The sequence below is a fragment of the Chelonoidis abingdonii genome, chromosome 2, assembly GCF_003597395.2.
Source record: "Chelonoidis abingdonii isolate Lonesome George chromosome 2, CheloAbing_2.0, whole genome shotgun sequence".
NCBI lineage: Eukaryota > Metazoa > Chordata > Testudines > Testudinidae > Chelonoidis > Chelonoidis abingdonii.
Genome location: NC_133770.1, coordinates 23,716,037 through 23,741,327, shown reverse-complemented (window position 1 = coordinate 23,741,327; position 25,291 = coordinate 23,716,037). Strand labels below are relative to the sequence as shown.

General features: G+C 39.0%; 1 protein-coding gene across 4 annotated transcripts in view; it reads right to left on the bottom strand.

Moving 5' to 3' along the window:
* Positions 1 to 400: 400 nt before the first annotated feature.
* DYNC2I1 (dynein 2 intermediate chain 1) overlaps positions 401 to 25,291 on the bottom strand; it is a 62,560-nt gene continuing 37,669 nt past the window's right edge. For all 4 annotated transcript variants that reach the window (XM_032806338.2, XM_032806334.2, XM_032806335.2 and 1 more), the window contains 15 exons: positions 24,887 to 24,989; positions 23,690 to 23,819; positions 22,953 to 23,064; positions 22,528 to 22,622; positions 22,087 to 22,216; positions 20,908 to 21,080; positions 20,239 to 20,401; positions 14,684 to 14,797; positions 13,699 to 13,760; positions 7,144 to 7,195; positions 5,561 to 5,621; positions 5,076 to 5,175; positions 4,681 to 4,812; positions 2,138 to 2,361; positions 401 to 1,029 (listed from right to left, as the gene is read on the bottom strand). In XM_032806338.2, coding sequence (XP_032662229.1) covers positions 858 to 1,029; positions 2,138 to 2,361; positions 4,681 to 4,812; positions 5,076 to 5,175; positions 5,561 to 5,621; positions 7,144 to 7,195; positions 13,699 to 13,760; positions 14,684 to 14,797; positions 20,239 to 20,401; positions 20,908 to 21,080; positions 22,087 to 22,216; positions 22,528 to 22,622; positions 22,953 to 23,064; positions 23,690 to 23,819; positions 24,887 to 24,989 — 1,823 coding nt within the window. In that variant the 3' untranslated portion in view covers positions 401 to 857. The remainder of the gene's footprint in view (positions 1,030 to 2,137; positions 2,362 to 4,680; positions 4,813 to 5,075; positions 5,176 to 5,560; positions 5,622 to 7,143; positions 7,196 to 13,698; positions 13,761 to 14,683; positions 14,798 to 20,238; positions 20,402 to 20,907; positions 21,081 to 22,086; positions 22,217 to 22,527; positions 22,623 to 22,952; positions 23,065 to 23,689; positions 23,820 to 24,886; positions 24,990 to 25,291) is intronic.

Here is a 25,291-nt window from a genome sequence, read left to right as displayed (position 1 = left end):
GGGGCTCAATTAGTTCTTTGCAGAGCCCTATGCATGCTGGGAACATCAATAACAAGGGACCCAAAGGTTCCGTGCCACTTGAGGAGTCCCTGACAAACTCATGCTGGCAGGGAGTATGAACAGAGATGACGGATGCCCAGAATCAGTGCAGAGCCATAGGGCCTCCTTGTAGATAGTCTTGCAAACACAGTAGATATTGGGGTGCCACAGGGTTTGAGGGAAGAATGCCTCATTTCTTCTGCTAAGGACAAACTCCACCCAGAATGAGAGAATGCAGACGACACTCAACAAAGGTAACCCTGTGTAGTTTTCTGGTCTTTACACAAGTATTTCCACGTCGGGGTATGGTCTAGCCTATGCAAAAATGACAGCTGTGGAGAGGCTGAGAAAGTTCCAAAAGTAACCTGAACATGGCAACAGCCTTTTATGTTACAGAAAAGCATACATTTAACTTTACACATAGGGTATCATTTGCTTCAAAGTGCAATATTGAGAAGCAGCATCTCACATTTTATAGGAATATAATTTCACTTTTTTACTGAAAAGTATCTATATATATTCACAATCTGGAATTGTGAACATTTATAGATATTTTTCAGTAAAATACATTTACATCTATGATCTATCTTCCTTCAGGTACAATATTACCAAGCTTTGTTCTGTCATTTTTATAATTAACAAAAATATTCTATCTTCTGTTGAAATACTGTATTGACATTCTTGTAAAATATATACAATATATATATACAAAGGCAAAAGCTCTTAAATTATAAATCTTTTTATTATAGTAATCAAATGAAAAATTCTAAATATAGCCAGCCGTATTTGTACATGCAGAAAAAGACAATTTCTCTGCTTTATAAGGATTGTTCCAAGAGCAACTGTAGTTTTTCTGACTCTTCTGACTGAGGTAATGCCCACCTCTTCTTTACATACTGAATGTCTATTATTCCAGATTGTTTGGCCAATGCGATCCCCAACAGACCATTTGTTTTTTCCGGTTCACCCAATACAACCATAGTCATAACCCTGAAAGCAAAAGAGGAGGTTTTTTTTAAAATTGAGACAAAATGAATGAAAATGGAAAGCCTTGAAACCTGTTTGTTTATCAACCCCCAATATGTACTGGGCACTTCAAAAACTTTCTAGTAGAAAATTATAATTAACTGAATTATCTGCCAAAAAAACAGGTAAAATACCAGAAATAGAAATGTACAGAAACATATTATACTATGACAAGCAACAAGAAAATGACCAATCAGCTGTAGTCATTCACATACATATATTTTAAAGGGAAATTTGTATCTTGGTGCACTGCCTCTATGTGATCAAATGCCTAATCATGATTTAAACATTAGTTCAAGTAAAATAGCTATTATTGTACAACACTTCTAAAATAATTGTAGCAGCTTTTAAAAATTATATTTGATACTGATTTTCCACAAAATCTTACATAAGCCAGCAATCCTAGCCAGATTCTTATCAGGCTGAGTTACTTTGTACAAAGTAATATTTAAAAGTAAGGGCAGAGAAGTAAAAGTTTCCTGTTCCCACTCAGGAAAAATAATCATAATTTATTTCTACATATATATTAAATATGTATATACGTATGCATTTTAATAGTATCCCTCTCTTCAACTCTTCATGTTTTCCCTGTCTTCTTGGGGTCTGATCCTGTAAGGTGCTGACTGTTCTGGCCCTGAGTCAGCAAAACATTTAAGCATATGAGTAATCCAGTTGACTTAAATGGGAACAGAATCTGACCATTTATAACAGATTGATGCTGCAGCGGCTCCATGCAGAGAAATCCCATTGATGACACTGTGCCCTGTTGTGATTTACAGAGACCATTTTACTCTTCCCTGACAGTGTTAAAGGACCTTGAAGTGGTCACTCCACTATAAACAGTCACTCACTGTAAGGCTTCTTTACACTGCCAGAACAGGTAAACAAAGTGTTTCTGTAAACAAAAATCAGGCATAATGCACGTTTCTCACCGACAGCAATAACAAATTCATGCTCTAATGGAGGTGTAAAGTTAAGCAAAAAAAAACAACCTTTAACAAAAAGACAGATTCAGTGTAATGTTGCCATCTTACAACACCAAGAAAAAGCAAAAGTCATTTAATTTACTTACTTATCTGATTGGATAATTTGTTTGGCTACAGGACACAAGTCGTTTTCCAGTAGATCCCAAATGTAAACAGTAGATGATGCATCCAGGGCGAAAAACACAGCAGGTCTTGTGAGAGCCCACTGGAGGGCAATAACTGGCTGGCCATTTGTGCTGTCATTCCACTGTATGAGGGGATGCTCTGAAGTCATTTGGTGCAATCTAATACTTCCATCTGAACAGCCAACCTGCACAGCAACATAAAGAAAAATCTTATCTGGGAAAGAACAAACTAATTACAATTGAAGTTACAATCCTGTCGTTGAAAAGGTCAGTTATGTTGTTCAACTATACTGTATTTGGCTTTGGTCTTTAAAATCAAAACATAGTTATCTGATTTATGTGTCACTATAATACTTCAGTGTGTGGATATCAAGAATTACCCAATTTTTAATTTTTGGCATGGTTTCAGGTTTCAAGGCTTTCCATTTTCATTCATTTTGTCTCAATTTAAAAAAAACCTCTATTCAATTCCACAATGATATGTGATTCTTGATATTTTATTGAAATTGGAGTCCCTGGTTTAAAGAATAATTATTTATCATTTCAGGTTTAATTCCTGGGAGGAAAGTAAAGTTAGTACATAGCTCTACTGTTCAGTTGAATAGCAGGTAAGAATACAGTATTTATCCATTAAATTGTGTATTTATAACTCATTGAGTTAATTTTCCCCTGGAACTGGGCACATTATTGTTATCCAATATATATTGATCAGGATAACTCAATCTGGATGTCACAAAGTCATACGGGGATGAAATCTACATCAATAGGAAAAATCTGCAAACTCATAGCAAGATACAGACAAAATAACTCTCCTGGCTATGTCTACTGAGCCACAGGAGTAGCCAAGGATTCAAATGGACCCCCAGATTGCAAATCTCCCTAAGGCCTTGATCCTGCACTACTGAAATCAATAGGAGCTTGGCCATTGTCTTCTCTGGCTGTCTTACCACAAATATATGGGTGACATTCAACTCTGTTGCTTTAATTAAACATGAGTAGATTGATGCCTTCGCTACCTTAATTGTCTGGATTATAGGAAATTGGCTAAAGCTTATTCTAGACAAGACAATGGTAATGCTGATGGATAGAACAAAGTATCTGAAGGAAGTGAGGAAAGGGATATCTGTCTCATTATTGAAGGTGTGTATGAATTGGGTCCTTAAGGTCTGATTCTGACAAGCCATCTACTATCTTCCTCATTTCCTCACATACACATTGTAGAAGAGAGGAGAAAGAATAGCAATGTGCAGTATTCTGGAGGACAAAGCCCTTAGAGTAGATGATTCTCACTGTGGGTTTTCTCCAACAGGGAGGGAACAGGTGTCATAAAATATAACTCTGTTCTTGCTAGTGTCCATGAGAACCTCAAGTCACCAATATTTAAAGTTATTGGCAAATCAAAAAGAATCAGCATGTCCATCCTTGTCCATTCTTATGAGAAGGACCGGTGAATCCAGCATAGTCCTCATACCACATACAAGCCTAATGTTGGTTTGAACGGTGTGAAGGAAGTCAAATGACTCCAGCTGCTTTGCCACAACAGCCACATTAACCTTTCCCAAACAAGGAAAGTTAGGTATGAAATAGTAATTGTCCATGCCACAAAATGTTTTTTACAAAAAAAAGGATTAACTGCTTTTTTATGGAAGTAATATTAATATCTCCCTAAATATCCCAATCCCTTTTTCTCCCCACCTCTGTATGTGCTTTTACTAGCCACAAGTCCATCCAACAAGTTACAGGTTCAAGATTACATAGTACTTCCAGTACCACAATGAGCTAAAATTAAAGCAGGCTTCATATCGCATTTGCTTTCATCCAAAATTACTTTATATTTATAGATTTGGATAATACAGTCTGAATCTGATCAAACTTATCCCAGACAAAGGTGGAAAATCCCACAGAGTAAGAACATCAGTTCTGGTTCTGGGCAGAGGCAGTACAGAATGTGTATGTTTGTTGGGTAAATATCAGCCTGATTTAAAATCTGTGCAATCCCACTGAAGTGATATAAATCAGGGCAGTTATAGAGTAGTTCAAACATAACTAACATGATAACTAGATATAAAATCCTATTGTAATCATTTTAAACTAGTGTTGAGTAAACTTTCACAAGAGAAAGATTGTGTCCAGGCTATCTACAAAAGGGAAACAACTCAGACTGAGGTATGGGATAAGATAAGAGTGCAGAAACAGGTTACCTAGTTCATAATACACCTACAAGCTAACAATGGTCCTCGTCTTAATGAGAGTGGGCAATACATTCTAAGGATAACCAGCTGTGCTGGGATTGTCACTCTGTTTCTGCAAGACAGATGCTTTATCTCTCAGTATATGATGAGTTCAATCACTAATATACAATACTTGTTTGCCACTTCTCAAGAGGGTTCTGAATTGGGAATGTAAATTGAGTGTTATTACATGTGTCGAGTTAGAACTCTTAGAAATTCCCCACTCCAAATAATTTAAAATTAAACTACTGTTAAATAAAAAGCCTTCCATACCAAAAATATTGGCTTTCCAAAAGGGGAGAAATCAACTGCATTAGCTCTTATTGATCTTGGTCCACCCTGCTGGGGTTTGAACAGCTTTGGAGGTACTCTTAAATCATGTCTTGCACCATGACTTACCACACCCTGTTAATATAAGAAACAAAACAAAAACAAATCATCTGTATCATCAGCATTAATATTAAATAAAAACCTATGTATGGCAATTTACACAGTGCTGCTGCACTTAAAGATCAGTACTAATTAGAATAAAACTATTTTTCATAATATCAAACAGTAAATATTGACATATGTAGTCCCCATATAATTCGAAAGAAAATAGACAGCTTTTATCATTACAGTAATAGGAGAGGAGAGAATAATGCAATGAAATTTAGAATGTTACTCACAATGTCTGTTCCAACAATGAAATGATTAGGATTAGAAGGCAGAAACTTAATATTCAGTGTCTGAGGCTTCCTCAGGCATAGGATATCTTTTGGGAAAAGGCTGAGGAAATGCAAATGAAAAAGATAATATAAATAACCAGGAACTGTTCTCCCAACGCAATGCAAGTATATACTGCATCCTGGTGACAACAACAACTAGAAGGTGGTGCTGGTTCTGAGTGTTAAATATTTGTTTAGAACACTGGGCCACAGTCATCTGTCTATGCACAGTAAGAGGTAGAATGTAAAAAATTTAAACTGGAAGGTCTCCCATATTTTAACACGTGAATGGACATCTTTGGCAAAAGTGTATATTTTCAACATAATGAACTACTGAAAATCCTGATCAATATATATTAGATAACAATAATGTGCCCAGTTCCAGGGGAAAATTAACTCAATGAGTTATAAATACACAATTTAATGGATAAATACTGTATTCTTACCTGCTATTCAACTGAACAGTAGAGCTATGTACTAACTTTACTTTCCCTCCAGGAATTAAACCTGAAATGATAAATAATTATTCTTTAAACCAGGGACTCCAATTCCAATAGAATATCTAGAATCACATATCATTGTTGAATTAAATAGAATGTATTAAAATAACTGTGTTAAAACAGAATTAAGATCCCAATTAATAAATACAGGGAAGTTCACAGTTAAAGCATTGTCCTTAAAGATGAGACAAGCTGAAATGTGTTGTTTAGAAAAATTATTGGCTACAGAATTCAAATCCTAAAAAGGTGCAATTACTGTTGGAAGAGGGAGGAAGAAGGGAAAAAAAGAGAGAAATGGACATTTTAATTCTAAAATTATAACCTCTAGAACTTCAACTGAATTACCATCTGTATTAGTTCTGCAGGTCTTCTCTTTTTGATAATATGCAATATCACATCATAACATTATCATACAAAGACCAATGATGGAAATGACACATTTATATCACTAGGATCACTGGTAATAAAATACACCTTACACAGTAAAGATAACATGTAATAATATTACCAAGAACACTGCTACCATACTGTATTAATTCTAAAAGAGAACTGCACTGGCAATTGAATTTTTCTTATTGTAAAGGAATATTACAAAGAGAAAAAATAAATGCTGGGGCTGGTATGCTGAACTGGCACAACTGTGTTTGACACAACTCCATAGCTTTTAAACTGCACATATCTACAGATACACAAAATATCCAGATTCAGCGAATTACGCAGCTCCGCAGTGGTACAGGAGCTTATGAAACTAAAAACTTCATCCACATTTTTACTGCGGATGTGCAGACACATAGTCTTATTATTATAAAGCTTATAGATTTATTATTAAATGTGGTGTTTTTAAACAGGTTGGGGTTGTTTATTTGTTGACTTACCAGATGATTAGTCCTTACTCAGTACAAGAGACACATAAATGATGCAGTTTTAAAAATTCAGCCTTCTTTAAGCTATCAATAAACATAAGTCCTAATTTGTTCAAAGTGGAGAACATGTATTTTCAGATGACCTGAAAATGGCTGAATGTATCTTCTTCAATTTTGGGAGGAAAATGTGATCTTTGGTCTGAAACCAAATATAGCAAGTTTCAGCCCAAAAGGAGAGTCTTTGAGACAGTTATAAGAATGCAAATTGGGAGCTGCTTTGGAAGTGAAGTTACAACTTTGATTAAAGCTAAAGAAAGAGCGGGTGGATTGATAAGGATATCTATTCCAGTGAGGATGAAGGAAGAACTGCCAGAGAGCTTGAGAAAGGTGTGAGAAATGAGGTGCCCCTGACGGGAAGAGCTGGCAGAGCAGTAAGGGGATGGCTGTTCTGATAGCAGGGATGAGAGAGCTCCCAAAACACAATATATAGACCCAAATTTAGATCCAGCTTCTGCATAAATGCAAAATGGCACTAGCACTCTCTTCTTCCTACAGATTCCCAGAGCATTCCCTCACTGACTGAACTGCCCTCCCAATGACCTCTTTCTCCTCTCCACTCAAGAACAGATTGCTTTATTAACTGATTCTCTCATGTACAGTACTTACCTAAATCACTTTGTGAACCAGCCAAATCCACTTTTTGTAATTCAACTGCTACCTAAAAAAGGACAACGATTCAAAATGAGCAAATACTGAATATTAAGAAAACCTACACTGATATTCTAGGTTCCCTCTGACCATCCTTGAGGCTGGCAGACCTAGTACTAGTTCATGCGAAAGCCTCTACATCTCAACTGAACACTGTCAAATACGTAACTGGAATCAGTCTGGCTCACCTGTGCGCTAGTATAGGTATTAGAACTATAAGAATGTGTTTACTCTTTATTGAATGCTTGTGAATTGCTGCATGCATTCATCTCACTTATAACATCTGTATTCCATATTGTAAGATAATAGTTGAGTGGTTGTATTGTGAGCCTCTGTGTAAATCACCAGACATGGGAGAGATATTAATTAGTGTGAAGGGTTGCTCTTCATCAGAAGGTGTTACATCCTTTCCAACAGGAAAGGTCCATCAATATCAGCTAGACTATTGTGGGATGTTAAAGAGGACAAAAGCCATCTGTTGTTCTGCTCTCTCCCACCCTGCCCATGAAGATGAATCATGCAGCTTGATTCCTCCCATCAACTAGTTTGCAGCTCAGAACACTTGGCAGGAGGGGGATTAAAAACCCCAATCCAAAGGAACAAGATACTTCTATGCTGTTTGGATTTGGGGGGGCAAAGTGTTTCTAGGGATAATCAAGAGACCCTCAGCTGCTTAGTCTGGGTTAGCTCTAAAGGATATATGGAGCTTGCTAATTATAGATGCTTCTATTACCTTTTGAGACTTAAGATTGTAACTCATGTGTATATATATTTACCTGTTTTAAACTGGTAAATAACTCTCGTTTCCTTTTCATATTTAATACATCTGTATATAATATTGTCTTTGGTCTGAGATGTAAGGTGCAACTGACCTGGGAAAAGTGACTGGTCCTTTGGGACTGGGAGAAAAATCTGAATATTGCTGTGATTCTTCATAGAAGGGAACGTCTATGACAAAGGTAAGCTCACCTGATTGGTAAGACAGATCAGAGTACCCAAGGGGATTGTCTATGACTCCATGTTAAAGCTGTTATAGTGCCTCAAGAGTTTACATCTGATAACTGGTTGGTGACATCTAAGTATAGAACTCATAACCAATTTGGGGTTTGTGCCCTAGATTTTAATAGTCTGCACTGGGATTGGTATTCATGCACTTGGTCACTGCAGGCTGTGTTATAGTATCTATATCAGAACTAAGACTAACATTATAATGACAGTGTGTGGATTTTCTGCCCTGCTCTGTTCCTTTTGCACTGCTTATGCAGAAAAATGGAGGGTAGAAGAGAGGCTTCAAGTCCCCTGCTGGGGATTCCCTGGTTTGAGGCAGTCACCAGTGGGGAGGCAGCTAGCAGAGCCAGTTCCTATATTACTCACCCCAGAGACCTTGGCACAGGGAGCATGTCAGGGCAAGGAGGAAGAGTAGCTGAAGTGTGATATGTTCCAACAATCCCCAGCTGATAGATGGAGACAGTTGTCACCTGGAACAAGTAAGAGCAGTCCTTGTGCTGCTCCAGCCTATAGCTGGAATGTATGGGCAAAGAAACAGGGATGGCCCTTACCCTACCCACAATCACATTCTGTGCCCAAGGTAAACTGGATGTAGCAGATAATTTAGCCCTATATATTTTTTCCTCTTGTTGGGCCCAATCCTGTTCCCCATGAAATTAGTAGGAGCTTTGCTGGGTTTGAACTGGTTATACAGAGATGAAATGCTATATATTCCCTTATTAATCCACTATTTCCCCAAAATTAATCTGATTGCAATAATAGGAACTAACAAACAATAGGATTAGGCTGATACTTAGGATAAAGTAGAAATATTTCTAGTTTATCAGAATTAGGCTTAAAAATTGACAAGAGACTTCAGCACATTAATTAAAACAGTGGTTCTCAAACTATTGTACTGGTGACCCTTTTCACATAAAAAGCCTCTGAGTGCGACCCTCCTTAAAAGTTAAAAACATTTGTTTATATATTTAATACCATTATAAATGCTGGAGGCAAAGCTGGATTTGGGGTGGAGGCTGACAGCTTGCGACCTCCCATGTAATAACCTCACGATCCTCTGAGGGGTCCCAACCCCCCAGTTTGAGAAGCCCTGAATTAGAAGGTAGCAGAAAGAAAAATACGTATGATCCACAAAGTGGGGTTAGTAAAAGCAGCAGAGAATCCTGTGGCACCTTATAGACTAACAGACGTTTTGGAGCGTGAGCTTTCGTGGGTGAATACCCACTTACATTCAGATGAGTAGTGGGAAATTTCCAGCAGGTTAGGTACATAATATATGCTAGCAAGCAGCTAGAGATAACCGAGGTCTTAGTTCAAATCAGGAGGATGGGGCGCCTGTTCTGCAGTAGAGGTGTGAAAACCAAGGAGGACGTAAACGGTCTGTAATCTGCAGCCATGCACAGTCTGTTGTTTAGTCCAGAGCTGATGGTGTGGGTCAAATTTGCCAAATGAAACTGAGCTCAGAGATTCTCTTTGAAAGTCTGGTCCTGAATTTTTTTGCTTGCAGATGCGCCACCTTAAGTGGTTGCTGAAGTGTGCCAGGAGTTGAAGGTCTCCTACAGGTTTTTTTATATTGCCATTCCTGATATCCCTGATTTGTGTCCATTATCCTTTGCTGTAGTGATGTTCCAGTTGGCCGCTGTAATAGACAGAGGGCATTGCTGGGCATATAGATGGCGCTATATTACATTGTGACGTGAGGTGATGAACAGTGATGGTGTGGCTGATTAGGTTAGGGCCCTGTCAGGATGGGTGTCGCTGGTATAATATGTGGGCAGATTGGCAGCGAGGTTTGTTGCATTGGTTTGGTCCGGAGGTTAGATTTACTAGGTACGGTTGCGTTGCTAGTGAGAATACGGGTTCAGCGTTGGCGGGTTGCTCTGTGAGGCAAGGATTGGCCTGCCACCCAAGACTTGAAAGTTGGCATCATTGTCAGGATGGTCGTTGTAGATCCCTGATGATCGTTGGAGGGTTTAGCTGGGGCATGTCTGTGATGGCCCGTGGAGTCTGTTTCGGTTTTTTTGGCGTTTGTCGGTAGTAGGAGGTTCTGGTACACGTCTGGCTCTGTTTGTTGTTTCCTAATTTTCCTCGTCTGCGGTATTAGTTTTGATAATGACTTGGTGGAGAGTTTGTAGGTGTTAGGTCTCTAGTCTGAGGGGTTAGAGCAATCGGTTGTACCTCAGTGTCTTGGCTGTAGGACAATGATCGGCGTGACGTGCCCGGATGGAAGCTGGAGCATGAAGGTAGGCCATACGGTCGTAGTTTCCGATATAGGGTCGGTTTAATGTGACCACACTTATTTTGCACGTGTGTCTAGAAAGTGGTCCTCTGGTAGATTGGCTCCAGGCTGAGCGGTTCGATGGTGGCTATGCAGTTGTTGAAATCGTGAAGTTGGAATATTTTCTGAGTTCCTTCCATCGGGTCCAGTTGATGAAGGATGTTCATCAATGTAGCGTAGGTAGAGAGGGGCGTGAGGTGGAATGAAGCTGAGGAAGCAGTTTTTCCAGCGTCAGCATAACAATTTGGCGTATGTCCGGGCCATTGCGGGGTGCCCATAGCAGTGCCAATGATCTGAGATCAGTATATTGTCATCAAACTTGAAAGAGTTGTGTGTGCATAGTTAGGCACGAAGAGCTCGAGCAGCCAGTCTTGCTGTCTGGCATCATTCCAGGATTACTGTTCCCTGACACTGGTCCATTCCTTCTGTGTTGTGGGATTTTTTGTGTAAGAGAGCCTCTACATCCTGGTGGCTAGGATGGTGTCTATCTGGGAGGTGACCAATGGGCATTGTAGTTTCCTCAGGAAATCAGAGTGTCACGGAGCTAGCGGTGGGCAGTGCGGGTGGCAAGGGTACGAGTTAGAGAGTCACATATCCAGACAGGTCCTTCAATGAAGGTGCCAATGCGCCGAGATGATGGGCGTCCAGGATTTCCGGGTTTGTGGCTCTGGGTAGTAGAGAGAATAACCCCTGGTCGGGCCTGCTAAGGTTATGCTGATTTGTTCCGGTGTTAGTGTGGAGTGTCTGAGTAGAGTGGTGCAGTTCCGTAGTGCTATTCCTCAGTGGGATCTAAGGAGTGGCCTGTAGATTTGGTTATTGGAGAGTTGTCTGAAGGCCTCCCCTTTTGGTCGTACAGACCTGTTCATGATGACAACAGCACCTCCTTTATCAGCCTCTTTGCATGAGTAAGGTCCGTCGGGTGGTTTCTGAGGCTGTGTAATTGCATTGCCGTTCTCGCAGACTTGGTTATGGCAAGGTGGTGTTTCCAACGATTCTCTCTCTCGTCACGTCAGCGGAAGCTATTCAATGTATAAGGTCAGACTGTCATTGTCGACCCTCAGGGAATCCATGGAGAGTTCTTCTTTTGTGCTGCGTGGGTTGGAGGGTACCAGTGGTATCAGTAGCACTGTCAGTTTGTCCTGAAGTATTCTTTGAGCTCATAGACGCGCGACAAGTAGCTTCCAGATCGCCACAAGGAAACTGTCTCAATGTTGGTCGGGGTGGCAGTGCAGAGGAGTCCCGGATTAGGGACACTTTTCCGTCTGGCGAGTGTGTAGTTGGATAGATTGACGATATTGCTTGGGTGGGTTAGGTACTACGGTTGTATCCCATGTGCAGATAGAGTTTAGACAGCTTACAGTCCTTTTTCCTGTTGTAGAGGAGGTGAAGTGAGTGCTGTAGATCTCCTTGGCTTATTTTAGTGAAAGTCCGTTTTATGGAAAAGTTTGGTTATTTAATGACTCCCCAGGTGGAGAGCTCTTTTTTGATTTTTCCTGTTTGCTGATATAGGATGCTGATCAGTGGTTCCCTCAGTTTCGTTGACCGTGTTGGCATAAACTTCTCTCACAGGTGGTCTGGGTAAGTATGTAGATAGCAGTGGATTTTTACCTTTAGTCCGTTTTGCGTATCGATGTCCATTCGCGTTTGCATTTGAAAGGAAATGTATCTTTTGTTTTGTCGCAAGTTTTCTTCATGACGGTTGATGAATTTCCACTCCATACCGCTAAATGCACGTTAGCCTTGCATTGGTGTCAAGTTCAGAGGGTAGCCGTGTGAGTCTGGATCTGTAAAAGAGCAGGACATCCTGTGGCACCTTATACACTAACAGACATATTTAGGATGCGTGAGCTTCGTGGATGAAATACCCGACATTCATTCAGATGAAGGTAGTGGAAATTTCCAGGGGCAGGTATATAATATTGCTCAGCAAGCAAGCTACGGATAACGAGGTTAGTTCATCAAGGAGGAATGGGCCCTGCTCTAGCACGTAGATGGTGTTGGAACCAAGGGAGGTAGAAATGGGTCTCATGTAAAATTGGCGAGCCATTCACAGTTGTTGTTTAGTCCAGCAGCTGATAGTGTCAAGATTTGCAATGAACTGAGCTCAGACAGTTTTCCATTTGAAGTCTGGATCCTGAGTTTTTTTTCGCTGCAGGATCGGCCACCTTGAGGTCTGCTATGTGTAGGCAGGGCAGGCTGACAGTGCTCTCCTAAACAGGTTTTTGTATTTGCCATTCCTGATATCTGATTTAAATGTGTCCATTTATCTTTTTCTATGAGTGACTGCTCCAGTATTGGCCGAGTGTACATAGCAGAGGGCATTGCTTGGCATACATATGAGGTATATTACATGGTGGACGGCAGTGTGAATGAACCAGAGATGGTGTGGCTGATTTTGGTCCCTTGAGTGATTGTGTCGCTGTGTAGATATGTGTGGCAAGAGGTTGGCATTGGGTTTGTTGCAATGGATTGGTTCTGAGGTAGAGTTACTATGAATACGGTGTGCAGTTGGTTGGTGCAGAATACGTTTCAGGAGTTGGCGGGTTGTTCTGTGGGCAAGGATTGGCCTGCCACCCAAGACCTGTGAAAGTTTGGGATCATTGTCCAGGATGGGTTGTAGATCCCTGATGATGCGTTGGAGGGGTTTTAGCTGGGGGCTGTATGTGATGGCCAGTGGGGTTACTAATCTGCCTATAATAATCTGCCTATAATTAGTGGGGTTACTAATCTGCCTATAATATTTTCTGGCTAGGAAATCAATATATTACCACACTTTGGCTACTCTTCATGAGAAAAATATTTTCAAAAGACTGAAGATGCCTCCAAGATGTTATAAGTGTGGCTTCCCACCTCAGTTTCAGTGACTGATTGTCACACCCATAGTGATCTAAAGTGAATGAAGTGGGTAGGCAAATGTGGATCAAGAGAGATTTCCCAAGAAACAGACAAATGTGAGCAAGGTTCTCATAAGGCAGCACTGCCGATTGATTTGACCACATAGATCACATACCTATTAATAGTTCTGCCTTACTGGAACGTTGTGTTTAGGGAGTCAAGTCATAGCATTTCTGGGAGAATGACAACAAAATGGCTAATGTTGCCACATTTTTTGAAAGAAACTCTTACCTGAAATCTTGGAAATGTGAAGGATGCCGCATTTTTATAGACAAAAATTATCATTTCAAAAGTGCAATATTCCTGCTTTTCATACATATTTTTTTACTCACCCACAGATTGAGAGTCCCGTTTTCATCCATTGAAGCAATCTGGAATGACAGGCCTGACATTTCTAGGGGGGGAAAGTATAATGATACAGTACTAATAACAACTTACATTTATATAGTACCTTCATCCTGAATTATACCAAAGAGTTTAAATATTTAACAAACTGCTATATTAACTATGGGCCCTATGCAGCTCTTCTGTGTGCTGCATAACAGAGAGGAAAGTGCCCTAATCCCATTAAAGGATAGAAGGGGAGTCAAACTGGATACTCTCTTTTTCACCACCAAGTCCAAGGCTGCCCTTCTGCACCTTTCTACGTGTTTGAGTTCTGCAGGGATTTGGGGGCAGAATGAGAAGTGGGAATAGGCCAAATTAGATGACAGTTGGACTGTGCAGAATGCTCTTCTCTGGACCCTGTGAGTTTTAGAATAATAATTTGCATTTAGTACACCTATGTCTTCTACTATACACCCTGGTGGAGTTTGGTGCAGCATCAAAAGTAGCATGTTTCCTGAGGTAGCAGTGTTTCTAGGGGAGGTGGGTCATTAGGCAATTTAGGGTAAGGGTATCAGAAACAAACCTTTCCACAGATTCAGAGGGTATCACCTCTTAGCTGAGGGATAATATTTGGTAGAAACTCCGTAAGGTTCACCTTATGGAGTTTCTTGGGCCATCTTTCCCCATCTTGTGAATTTTACCATGGGAAGATACAATACTGCCCTGCATACAGGGAGCATGACAGAAATGCACTCACATTTGCGGTAAAAGAGCATACACTAACAATGCATAATAGTTTAGGGCAGAATATGAAGAATAATGCTGTATCCAAATGGAAATACAGGGGACTTTAAGAAGGCAGAATGCAGTTAAGAACTGGAATTTGGCTAGGACCAGGGATTAATACGCTTGTAAAATGGCTAGTATAACAGCTATTTACTTAAAAGAAAATATCACATTTATTGATCCTTTGGAGAGCAGTTCACATACCTTCTTGAGAAGATAGGTGTGAGAGCCCATAATTCTGTTCCTTATAGACAGATGTTGAGACAGGTTCTATTGCCAGTACAGGATATGTGTGGTTTAATGAGGAGAGAATACCATCTACAGTTAAGAAATTAACAATCACTGTACTATTTTCAATAACAACAACAAAACCCTACACATTTTCAAATTATTGTTTTAGGATTTAGTGATTACTAATCAGGAATGACAAATAATGAACTTCATCAAAAATTTAAAAAACAACTCTGCAAAATATAGTTCTTAAGTTAACAAAATAGTAGTGGTAAATTGTCTTCTATTATTTGTTTTTATTTTTCACAATACAAAATGTTGCAGCATCATTTGCACCACGGCTTCAGCCATTTCATTAATAAAAACCTGTTTTTCCAAGGGTTTGTAACTGCTGTTAAAATTTGCTCCATACCTAGAACTCAGTCAAGGATGAAAGTTTATGGAAAAAATATGAAGAAAATCTATTTGAGTATTTATGCAGCTACATGACAAAAAAGAAGACAGAGCTTCATTTTAATGTGTTTGTAGTGCTGGTTGTTAGTAGCTAGATCTTGATCTTGATAATGGACTCTGCAGAACACGTGGCTGCAGACAACCCCAATATAAAGCAGAAACTGAAAAACTGTACAAGGTGGTTCTTAATCTAATCTGAGTAGTGGCAGAAAAGGGTGAAGGGAGCACAGGACCCTGTGGAACGAATACATACAGCTAGAAGGATCCATCCAAGTTACAGTCTCAACAAGGGAAGCAAAAACTGAATCAGAGGTCATCTAGTCCAGTGCCTTGCACTCATGGCAGGACTAAATATCATCTAGATCACCCCTGACAAGTGTTTGTCTAACTTGCTCTTAAAAATATCCAATAATGGAGATTCTACAACCTCCCTACGCAATTTATTCCAGTGCTTAACCATCCTGAGTTAGGAAGTTTTTCCTAATTGTCCAACCTAAAACCGTCTCTATTCCTGCAATTTAAGCCATTGCTTCTTCGTCCTTTATCTCCAGAGGTTCAAGAAGAAACCATTTTTTTCCCCTCCTCCTAATGTAACAGCCCTTTAATGTACTTTGAAAACCATTATAATGTCCTCTCTCACTCTTCTCTTTCCGACTAAACACACCCAATGTTTTCAATCTTCCTCACAGGGTCATGTTTTCTAGATCTTTAGTCATTTTTGTTGCTCTTCTCTGGACTTTCTTCAATTTGTCCACATCTTTCCTGAAATGTCATGCCCAGAACTGGACACAGTACTCCAACTGAGGCCTAATTAGCACGGAGTAGAGCGGAAGAATTACTTCTCGTGTCTTGCTTGCACACTCCTACTAATACATCCCAGAATGCTGTTCACTTTTTTTGCAACAGTGTTACACTGTTGGCTCACACTTAGCTTGTGGTCCACTATGGTCCCCAGATCCCTTTCAGCAGTACTCTTTCCTAGACAGTCATTTCCCATTTTGTACGTGTGCAACTGACTGTTCCTTCCTAAGTGGAGTACTCTGCATTTGACCTTATTGAATTTCATCCTGTTTACTTCAGACCATTTCTCCAGTTTGTCCAGATCATTTTGAATTATAATCCTATCTTCCAAAGCACTTGCAACCCCTGCCAGTTTGATATCATCCGCAAATGTTATAAAAGTACTCTCTATGCCATTGTCTAAATCATTGATGAAGATATTGAACAGAGTCGGACCCAGAACTGATCCCTGCAGGACCCCCCTTGCTATGCCTTTCCAGGATGACTATGAACCACTTATAACTACTCTCTGGGAACAGTTTTCCAACCAGTTATGCACCTACCTTATAGTAACTCCATCTTAGTGGCATTTCCCTAGTTTGTTTATGAGAAGGATAGTTTGCTCTTGTGCTCTTAATAATGTCTCTTTGAAAAACTGCCAACTGTCTTCAACTGTTTTTCCCCTTAGACTTGCTTCTCATGGGATCTTACTTACCAACTCCCTGAGTTTGCTAAAGTCTGCCCTCTTGAAATCCATTGTCTTTATTTTGCTGTTCTCCCTTCTACCATTCCTCAGAATCATTAACTCTACCATTTCATGATCATTTTCACCCAAGCTGCCTTCCACTTTTAAATTCTCAACCAGTTCCTCCTTATTTGTCAAAATCAAATCTAGAACAGCCTCCCTCTAGTAGCTTTCTCCACCTTCTGAAATAAAAATGCCTTTAGATGCCTTCCTTTTATTAAATCTTCAGATATGATCTATTCACCAGCTGTAAACCCAAAACAGTTCAGGTTTTTTTTCCAGAATAAAACATAGTGTTGACTATGAAAATCTCCAGTGAAAAGAACCATCAACAGTGTTGAAATGTACATAAGAACTCTCTTTTGAAAAAGCAACAAGAAAATGGACTAAGACTGTATCCCAGGACCATAACCAAAACAACATCTAGCAACATGAAGGAAGAGTAAATTAGCTAGAACTGTCTATATAACATTTTGTAATAGAAAATATTACACTGATTACTTCCCTTTTTACATTAAGGTAAGAATGTTTAAATTTATTTTCATCTTATTTTATGTAAGTTTGAATAATAAAGTTATTTTAAAAAAATCAACTAGCCTTAAAGTTCAACAGTAAATGACCCAAATAGTAATGAGAGATGGCGGGGCAGTCGGCATATGATTAACTAAAACTTACCTTTGTCTTTGTCTTCTTATGCCCAGTCTTATTGAACATCATTCCATGTTTTGCTCTAGATTCTGCTGTGCTGATAATGGTACATCAACCATGTTGGAACATTTATTTATTTGTTTTGAATCAGATCTAAAACAAAATGACTTCAGAGCTGTGGGTGTCCTTGATAGAGACCATACAGGCCTCCAGAAGGGTCATGTAGAAGTGCCATTTTTATTACCCTATTGATTTTGTAAAGTTTCTAAAATGTTAAACCCATTTGGATTTAAAACCATTTAAAATAAAATTTAAACTTTACAAAAACATAGTAAAACAAAAACCTGGCACTTACATTACGTTACTCCCTTGTTAACTCTACAGCAACAGGTAATACACATTGTTCCCAGAATGGTATCAGGCACACAAGTTTCCACATATTTTTTGTACAATGCTGACATTATTAAAGCTGCTGATACTCAAAAAAACAAAACAAAACAAAACAAAACCGGTAAACAGCTATAATCATTGCAAGCCCCATCAGCATCAACAGAGGAGCAAATAAATCACTGTTTTTTGATTGGCAAAGACAAAATTGGTAGAAAAATAATTCTTCCAGAGATGTCAGGTTTGTTTATGAAAAAGGAAGCAGTACACCAAAAAGAATAATCTTTAGTTAGAAAATATTTACCATTAAATAAGATTTTAGAAGCAAATACATATTTAGAGGAGTCATTTCATTATGTACCCCATTGTCAGAGATTACGATTTCCAAAGATTTGCTGCTGAAAACTAAATTGTCTCATTTAAGATTAAAGAGATCCAGCTCCAATAAGTGCAGTACTAAAATCCCTGTGTTGATATAAGCAATAAGCTCCAACAGGATGTACACACTTGGCTACTGCTGCATTGTGCAGCACAAGACCAAAGATCTTCAATCACTTAACAATTCCATCAATAGCCAAATAATGTATACCCCCGCATGATTATTACTGTTGGGTATGAAACATTAACAATCATCTAATTTTTTTAAATGATGAATTTCTCAATGTAGTTCCTATATTAAAAAAACAGAACTAAAGTAGTGGGACTCGCTTTGCAATATAATGAGAGGGCCTTAGTAGATTAAAGGTGGGCTGCTGCTTTGAAGTGACTCCCATTCTGTGGTGCAATGTAACTCTAGATAAGGTAGGCCAATTTTCATGTGAGGCTCAGGTAATCTAGAGAGTCTAAATTTATAAAATATATAGTTTGTTCTGGCTCCTTCAACATATAAATTATACCAGTTTAAAATCACTTACCTACCTGATCCTGAAATTAAATCTGCATGAGCAAACTCTTCATTTGTCTGGAATCCCATTGACTTCAGTTGGGCTTTACACGAGTGTAAGGATCTGCCCCTGCTGATCCAATTGCTGATCCTTAGACCCACACCTGCTTACCAATATGTAACTTACATGCCTGATATAAAACTTTTATCATCTCTGAATTTGGCTCACTGCATTTAAGGGAGCCTAAAAAAATCTAAGTTGTTTTAATCACGTGCCAACGGGTTGGAAGAGGGAACACAGGAAGAAAACCCACTACAAAAGGTGGCCAGGAGGTCTAAGCAAAGTAGGTCACACCCATGCACTCTTGAATTTACACCTTACGCTAGCTTCTCCATGTGTAAGTAACACCAACTTTGACTCTATTACACAACAGCAAATGACTGCAAGTAAGTCTAAAGGAAACTAACTGAGTCCCTCTTACTCCATCTTACACAGCACCTCTGACTTTGGGCCTGTGTCTCCAAGACACTGGTGTGGGAGTGATGATCCTACAAAACATTAGATCAGCACACATATTTTTTTCAGTGATGTGATCCTTGCTGTGCATTTACCTTGAATTAATGCCATCATAAAAAGGCCTGACCTGACAATCAACTCATGCCAAAAGTCACACTCAAATTTTGAACAGTGCTAAACTCACAGAAATGAGCAATGCAGGCTTATGTGGAAGTTTACTACGATTCCCTAAGACTTTATGTTGCTACAATGCCCGATAGATACATGGGCAATAAATGGTCCTGGAGAGATAATACCACCACAAATATTACAGTAATTGGATAAAATTCTGAGGTGATATAAATTACACAGGTAGGATTTTCAGAAGTACAGTATTAGAATTAAGAGCACAAGTCTCATAGAGAGTCAATGGGACTTATGCTCTTAAGTCACTTAGATGCTCCTGAAAATCCCACTCATGTGAAGAAGTGGGGTTATAAATAGGAATAAGAGAAATCTAAGTGTATGTTAAGATATATGAGGGAGTCAAAGTGAGTGTAAGGGAGGCTAAATTGATTTAGCTAATGACCTCATCTGGTCCTTCATTATGCAACTTAAATAGTGGAGTAGCCTATTTTAACTTACACTCCCCCATAAGGTATGTCTATGCTGTAGCTGGAGTGTGCTTCCCAGAGCAGACAGGCAGACGCTTTAACACACTAAAAATAGCAGTGCAGCTGTGGAGGCTTGGGCTAGCCACCCAGGTGGCTGAGTATGATTATATTCAGGTGGCTAGCCCAAACCACTGCCCACGGCCACACTGCTATTTTTAGTGTGCTGGCTAGAGCAGAGCTAGTTCATGTTTGTCTACCCACGCTGGGATGCATGCGCCCACCTGCAGTGGAGATATATGCTCAGCTGCTCTCCTGATACACCTCTCTATTCCAATGCTTTGGTGTGTAAATTACAGCAACTGACATTCCTTTACACCCATTACTGATGTGTAACTTTTACCACCTTATATATCACCTCTGATTTGGCCAAACTAGGTTAGCAAGAAGCTAACATTTCTTATCATAATTTATGACACCCTAACTGAATGTGAAAGGATCGTTCAAGACACATCTCATACTAACCAGTAGAAAACGTTGGAGATCTAAAAATCCAGTCAGTTCCATTTAACTTCACACAGTGATGCATCCTTGAGTCTTCTCGGAGATCCCACACTACCAATGAACCATCCATTGTTCCAGCAAATACTAAAGTTGCTTTACTGGGACTAAAGCAGCAGCATGACACCTACAAGGCAGGAACAAATATACTAGGTTTATAATTGAAAGGCAGCTAAAGACTTGATCCGCTCAATATATCTGTGTTCTTCCAACCCACATAAGTCCAGAAAAGCGAGAGATGCTGGATCTGTGGCAGGCCATCATAGGCTGCAGAAAACCTCCTATCTCCTCTCCAGAGCATTGCTGTGTTGTCCCTACCCACAACTGCAAAGATGATAGGTATAATTCCATTGCATAGCAATGGCTGGGGAGACAGATGGCTCCTTGAAACCTCTGACTCAGGAAAAAAAAAAAAGAAGAAATCTGTAAAATGGAGTCAGGGTGAACGTAGATCCTCTCTCAGCTCTCCAATATCAGAGTGTGGAGTGGAGTGGGGGTTTTGTCTCACTCACTGGATTCAACTGTACAGAATTTATACAGAAATTTTATACACTATACCAGGACAGAACAGCACAATATACATCCAAAAATCATTCATTCAATAGGCAATTGTGTAATGATTAGGAACTGTACCTCTGCTTCACAAACTAAAACTTTCTGAGGACTGGAGGGCTGCCAGACATTCCATACACACACGATGTACTTCCTGTCCAATTGAATAGCACCTGGCTTTTCAGGTAAACCGTGAACAGAAAGCAATGCCTGCCTCTGAACCTGAGAGATGTGCAAACAGGACACCTTTCGGCCTAAGTCAAAATAAAAAAGGAAAACTTGTTGAACATCACAGAAAATAATTAGTTGCCACAGCCACAACCTAAGGAATTAACAAGTAATTTCAAAGAAAATTTTAATATCGTTGGCAGAGTGCATTTGCTGCCAGAGCATGAAAGAAGAGGGCATAGGGAGAGGGAGAGAAAACCGTTCTCTCCTGTCCTAAAATTGGCTTTAAATGAGGAAAGTGAACAGGAATGGATAGAAAATTGAGCCACTGCTCTGCTCACTGCCTGGAGGCAAAGAATCTGAAGAACTATTATTTTGAGCGTAACCAAGCCCTGACATTCTCATTAATAAGTCTGAGATGACTATGGTATATGCTGGAAGAGACACTAACATCTCAACCAGGGAATGGGCAGAAGAGGAGAGGATACAGGATGTAGAAATGTAGGCATCTGTCAGAACAAGATTCATTTTTCTTGCATATCTCATGTTGCAGTAGGTCTTTCCTTCACCCAGTTACGACAGTTTTAGTTTTTTCATTTAAATTTTTGTAGTTTGCACGGAGAAAGACACAGCTTTAGGGTAATACACTGTCTTCCATGTGTGTTGTGTTCTAGACACATCAAGCCATATTTTAGCAGTGCAACATGGTCGCTTTGCCCCACATTTTTAAGTAAATTGAGCTCAAACTAACCTGAGGAGGATCATTCCAGTGCAAGGGTGATCTTTCAGAGACAGAGATACAGTATATTAAAGAAAATAAGGTGTGGCCAGGCCATCCCTATGACATACTGACTCTTGGCTTCATTTTTGGCCTCTTGTGGTTATTTCTAGCCACGGTCCTCTAAACCAGCATATGGAGAACTGCTCTACACAGAATTACAGCAGGATCAGAGGAATGCAACTGTGAGCTTTACCTCACCTTTACACCCTGACGTGCTCTCCACAGATCAATCAAGCACAAGAGATAGCACTTCATGTAAAGAAGAGGAGTTCAATTTGTTCACTAAAAGGTGTGCAATAAAGTTTTCTTACCATGGAGAAAAGGTAGATTAGTATTTAACTGGAAGCAGCTATCACTAATAGACAGACTGGTTTGTCGAGATCTTAGATTCCACCTGGGCTGTGTTGCAACTCGATCTTCCTCAAGCAAAACAGCAATCACCTTTCAAACATAATTAATTACATTTTAGAGATAAAAAGACCATTCTTATATTTCAATTTTGCTATCTGCAACTTTCAAAACTATTTGATGAGTTTAATAGCTTTTGATCAACTCTCTTGCTAACTTCACTACTTTGCAAAATATGGTTTAAGAGGGATGTATATTTTACACATGCTTTTTTCTGTCCCTCTGCACGGTTGAATCTCACCTGTAATGAATATTATTCAAGTGTACCTAGAAAGGACAGGCATTTTAAGTGATTTATCTCTCCCTCATTTTAGATATGCACACTTAATGAAGTAGAAACGTACCTGACAAGCAGACCGGAGGAAGTTTGTTAATCTCTGTGAATCAATTTTAGGTGTTACAACAATATCAGTAGACACACCATTGCTGCTTCTGGGACCTGTAAAAAGACATGAGGTTACAAACAGGCACCAACATACAAAATCAACTACTAAAGGAAGTTCCATGCTCTATGAAACATTTGAGAAAGAGAAGGGATGATAGCAGCAACTTCTCTTCAGCAGCAACGATGCTGAGTTTGGAGATGCTGCTAGGGGCATACTTCTCTTTCCAGCAGAAGCAGGGATCAATCAATCAATCAATCAATATATACATACATAAATAAATAGCAGTCTGTCTCATTTCATGCTCTAACAGCAGCAGTAAAAAAGAAGGAGAGGAAGTTTAAGTATTTACGGCCCTAAATAAACAAGAACAAAGGGTTACTCACCTCCAGATACAAGTACACTGTCTCCTGGATGTTGTGTCCATTTTTCTAGAGTCTCTATTTCATCCGTCTGAACGTCTCTCTCAAGATTATCCTCATTGCTCTGAACATACGCCTAAATACAAAAATAAAATTATTAACATGACAGTGCCAACTCTAAGCACTTCCTTGCTGCCACCAAATAGCTGAAACTTAATATACACAGTAATTTTTAAAAACTATTACATTCAATATTAATGTCTTCTGTTTGTTAGTTAGTTTCTAACTACATACACACATTGTGCTACGTATTACATTTTTTATTATTCATGTTTAAAATCAAATCTTTGAACACATCTACCATTCCAGAAGACACAGAATAGACAAAGTATTTTACACACTTAGTTTAGGATAAATATTTAGGATAAATATTGGAAAGCTTGAATCTCTTGCAAATATTCTGAAGACTCTTGTTGTTTTGCAGCTGTCCTTTATATTAATAAGCACTAGTCATCCAAAAATATTTATGAATGTATTATGTATTGCCTTGCTTCTTGTTTCCCGCTATCCTCCCACTTCATATACAAATTCCTCTAAAAATTAGGGGTCATTCTTGACATGTTTTTTCTCTTGGCAAAAGTAATTAAAGCGTTGACATTTACCACCCTCCTAGCTAATGTAACCAATGGGAGGAAAATCATTTTCCAGGATAAGAATCTCAGCTTTCAGGATTTATATAGTCTTAAAAGCCAGGTACTTGCCTGTTTAGTGTTTGTTTTTCCAAAGTTCCTGATGTACATGTCATATTCATTCACTGGAGGCAAATCCAGTAAAGAAAAACTTACTGAGAAGTCCAGGTCAATTAGCCGGAGCAGTTCTGAACTGCGTTTCCTTTACAATGAATTACAAAACAAAAAATAGTTAAGCTGCAAAACCTATATGAACCCATGCCATTTTAGAGGAAAATGACATTACACAATAACATACTACAGATCTAGCAATCTATTCACCTCTCCAAGCAAATGCATGGAGTTCCATATCAATGCCCATTGATATTAAAATGCATATCAATGTAGAAACTCACACAAGGAACAGCAATATTAGGAATTCTAGTTTATTGTGACATGAGGATAAAGATCATATATGACATCCAAGACCTGACTGCAAATCTAGGGAAACTTATACTACTAATTAGACTCTAATTATTATAGGTATACCTAAACCCAAACTTTTAATAGCTAGGGAGTGTTTGTGTCCAACTATTCAAAGTGATGTTAACTCACAGACCTTACTGAAAAGCTATGAAAAACTACCCTTCCTGAGATATAATGGATGCATTTTATGTTCTTCAAATAGTTAGGATGGTGGGAAGTACTCCTAAAGCCATGTCAATATGCTTTTTTTTATTAGTTAATAATATTCACAGTTTTTCCTGTGTACGCACAGAGCAGTCTACACAGGCAGCGACAGCAAGACTCTTAGCCTGGCTAGAGCTTAGGCTCTGAAGCCAATCCCCCTCCCTATGCTTCAGAGCCTAAGTTCCAGGCAGACCCGCAACATCTACACAGGTATTTTTAGTGCAGTAGTGCTATTCTGAGTTTGCTGATCCTGTCTGAGAAGCTCTCTGCTGTGGACTGTGTAGACAATCCCACACTATATAGATTCTATAGAACAGAATTGATTGTTCTTTGTTACACTTACTCAGAGAAATTATTTTAATATTTCTTTAATTTAAAACAAAGCATGCAAATGGGATTTAATTTAAAGCAAATCATCGTAGTTGATTAAGCAATCCTTCATCACATGTAAAATCAATTATTATATACAATATTATTTATATATTAAATAATTATATATAAAATATTACTAAGAGTATTTCAAACATAATGAAAATAATTTACATTTTAGATGGTGAGCTACCTAAACAGCCACATGCTTGAATTTTTAATGCTGCTTACTTCTGTTTAGTGGCCATAATTTGGCTACTTTGCCGCTGGTTTGCTGTTTCAAAATCCATGAACATTCCACAGAGAGAGCCTCTGGCAGAAGAATCTTGCCTCTCTGTACAATATTAAAAAATTTTGTGAGTGAAATAAATACAATATTAAAACGTCAGATAACAGGAAGTATAGCAATCAACAAAACATGTAGGATTTGCAGCTGCCAAAGATTAATTATGCAAGTAATGACATATTTGCAGGAAAAGGACTGGTGCACTGGGTATCATAACTTTATCAAATACAAAGCAACTAATCTTTTTTCCTTTACTGCTGTTCCTTCACTATTCAGATTTTTATTTCAGCAGTCATCTTCAGTGCCAAAAATGTTTCTTCCCTCTTAAAACTGTCCCTTCCTTTCACCAT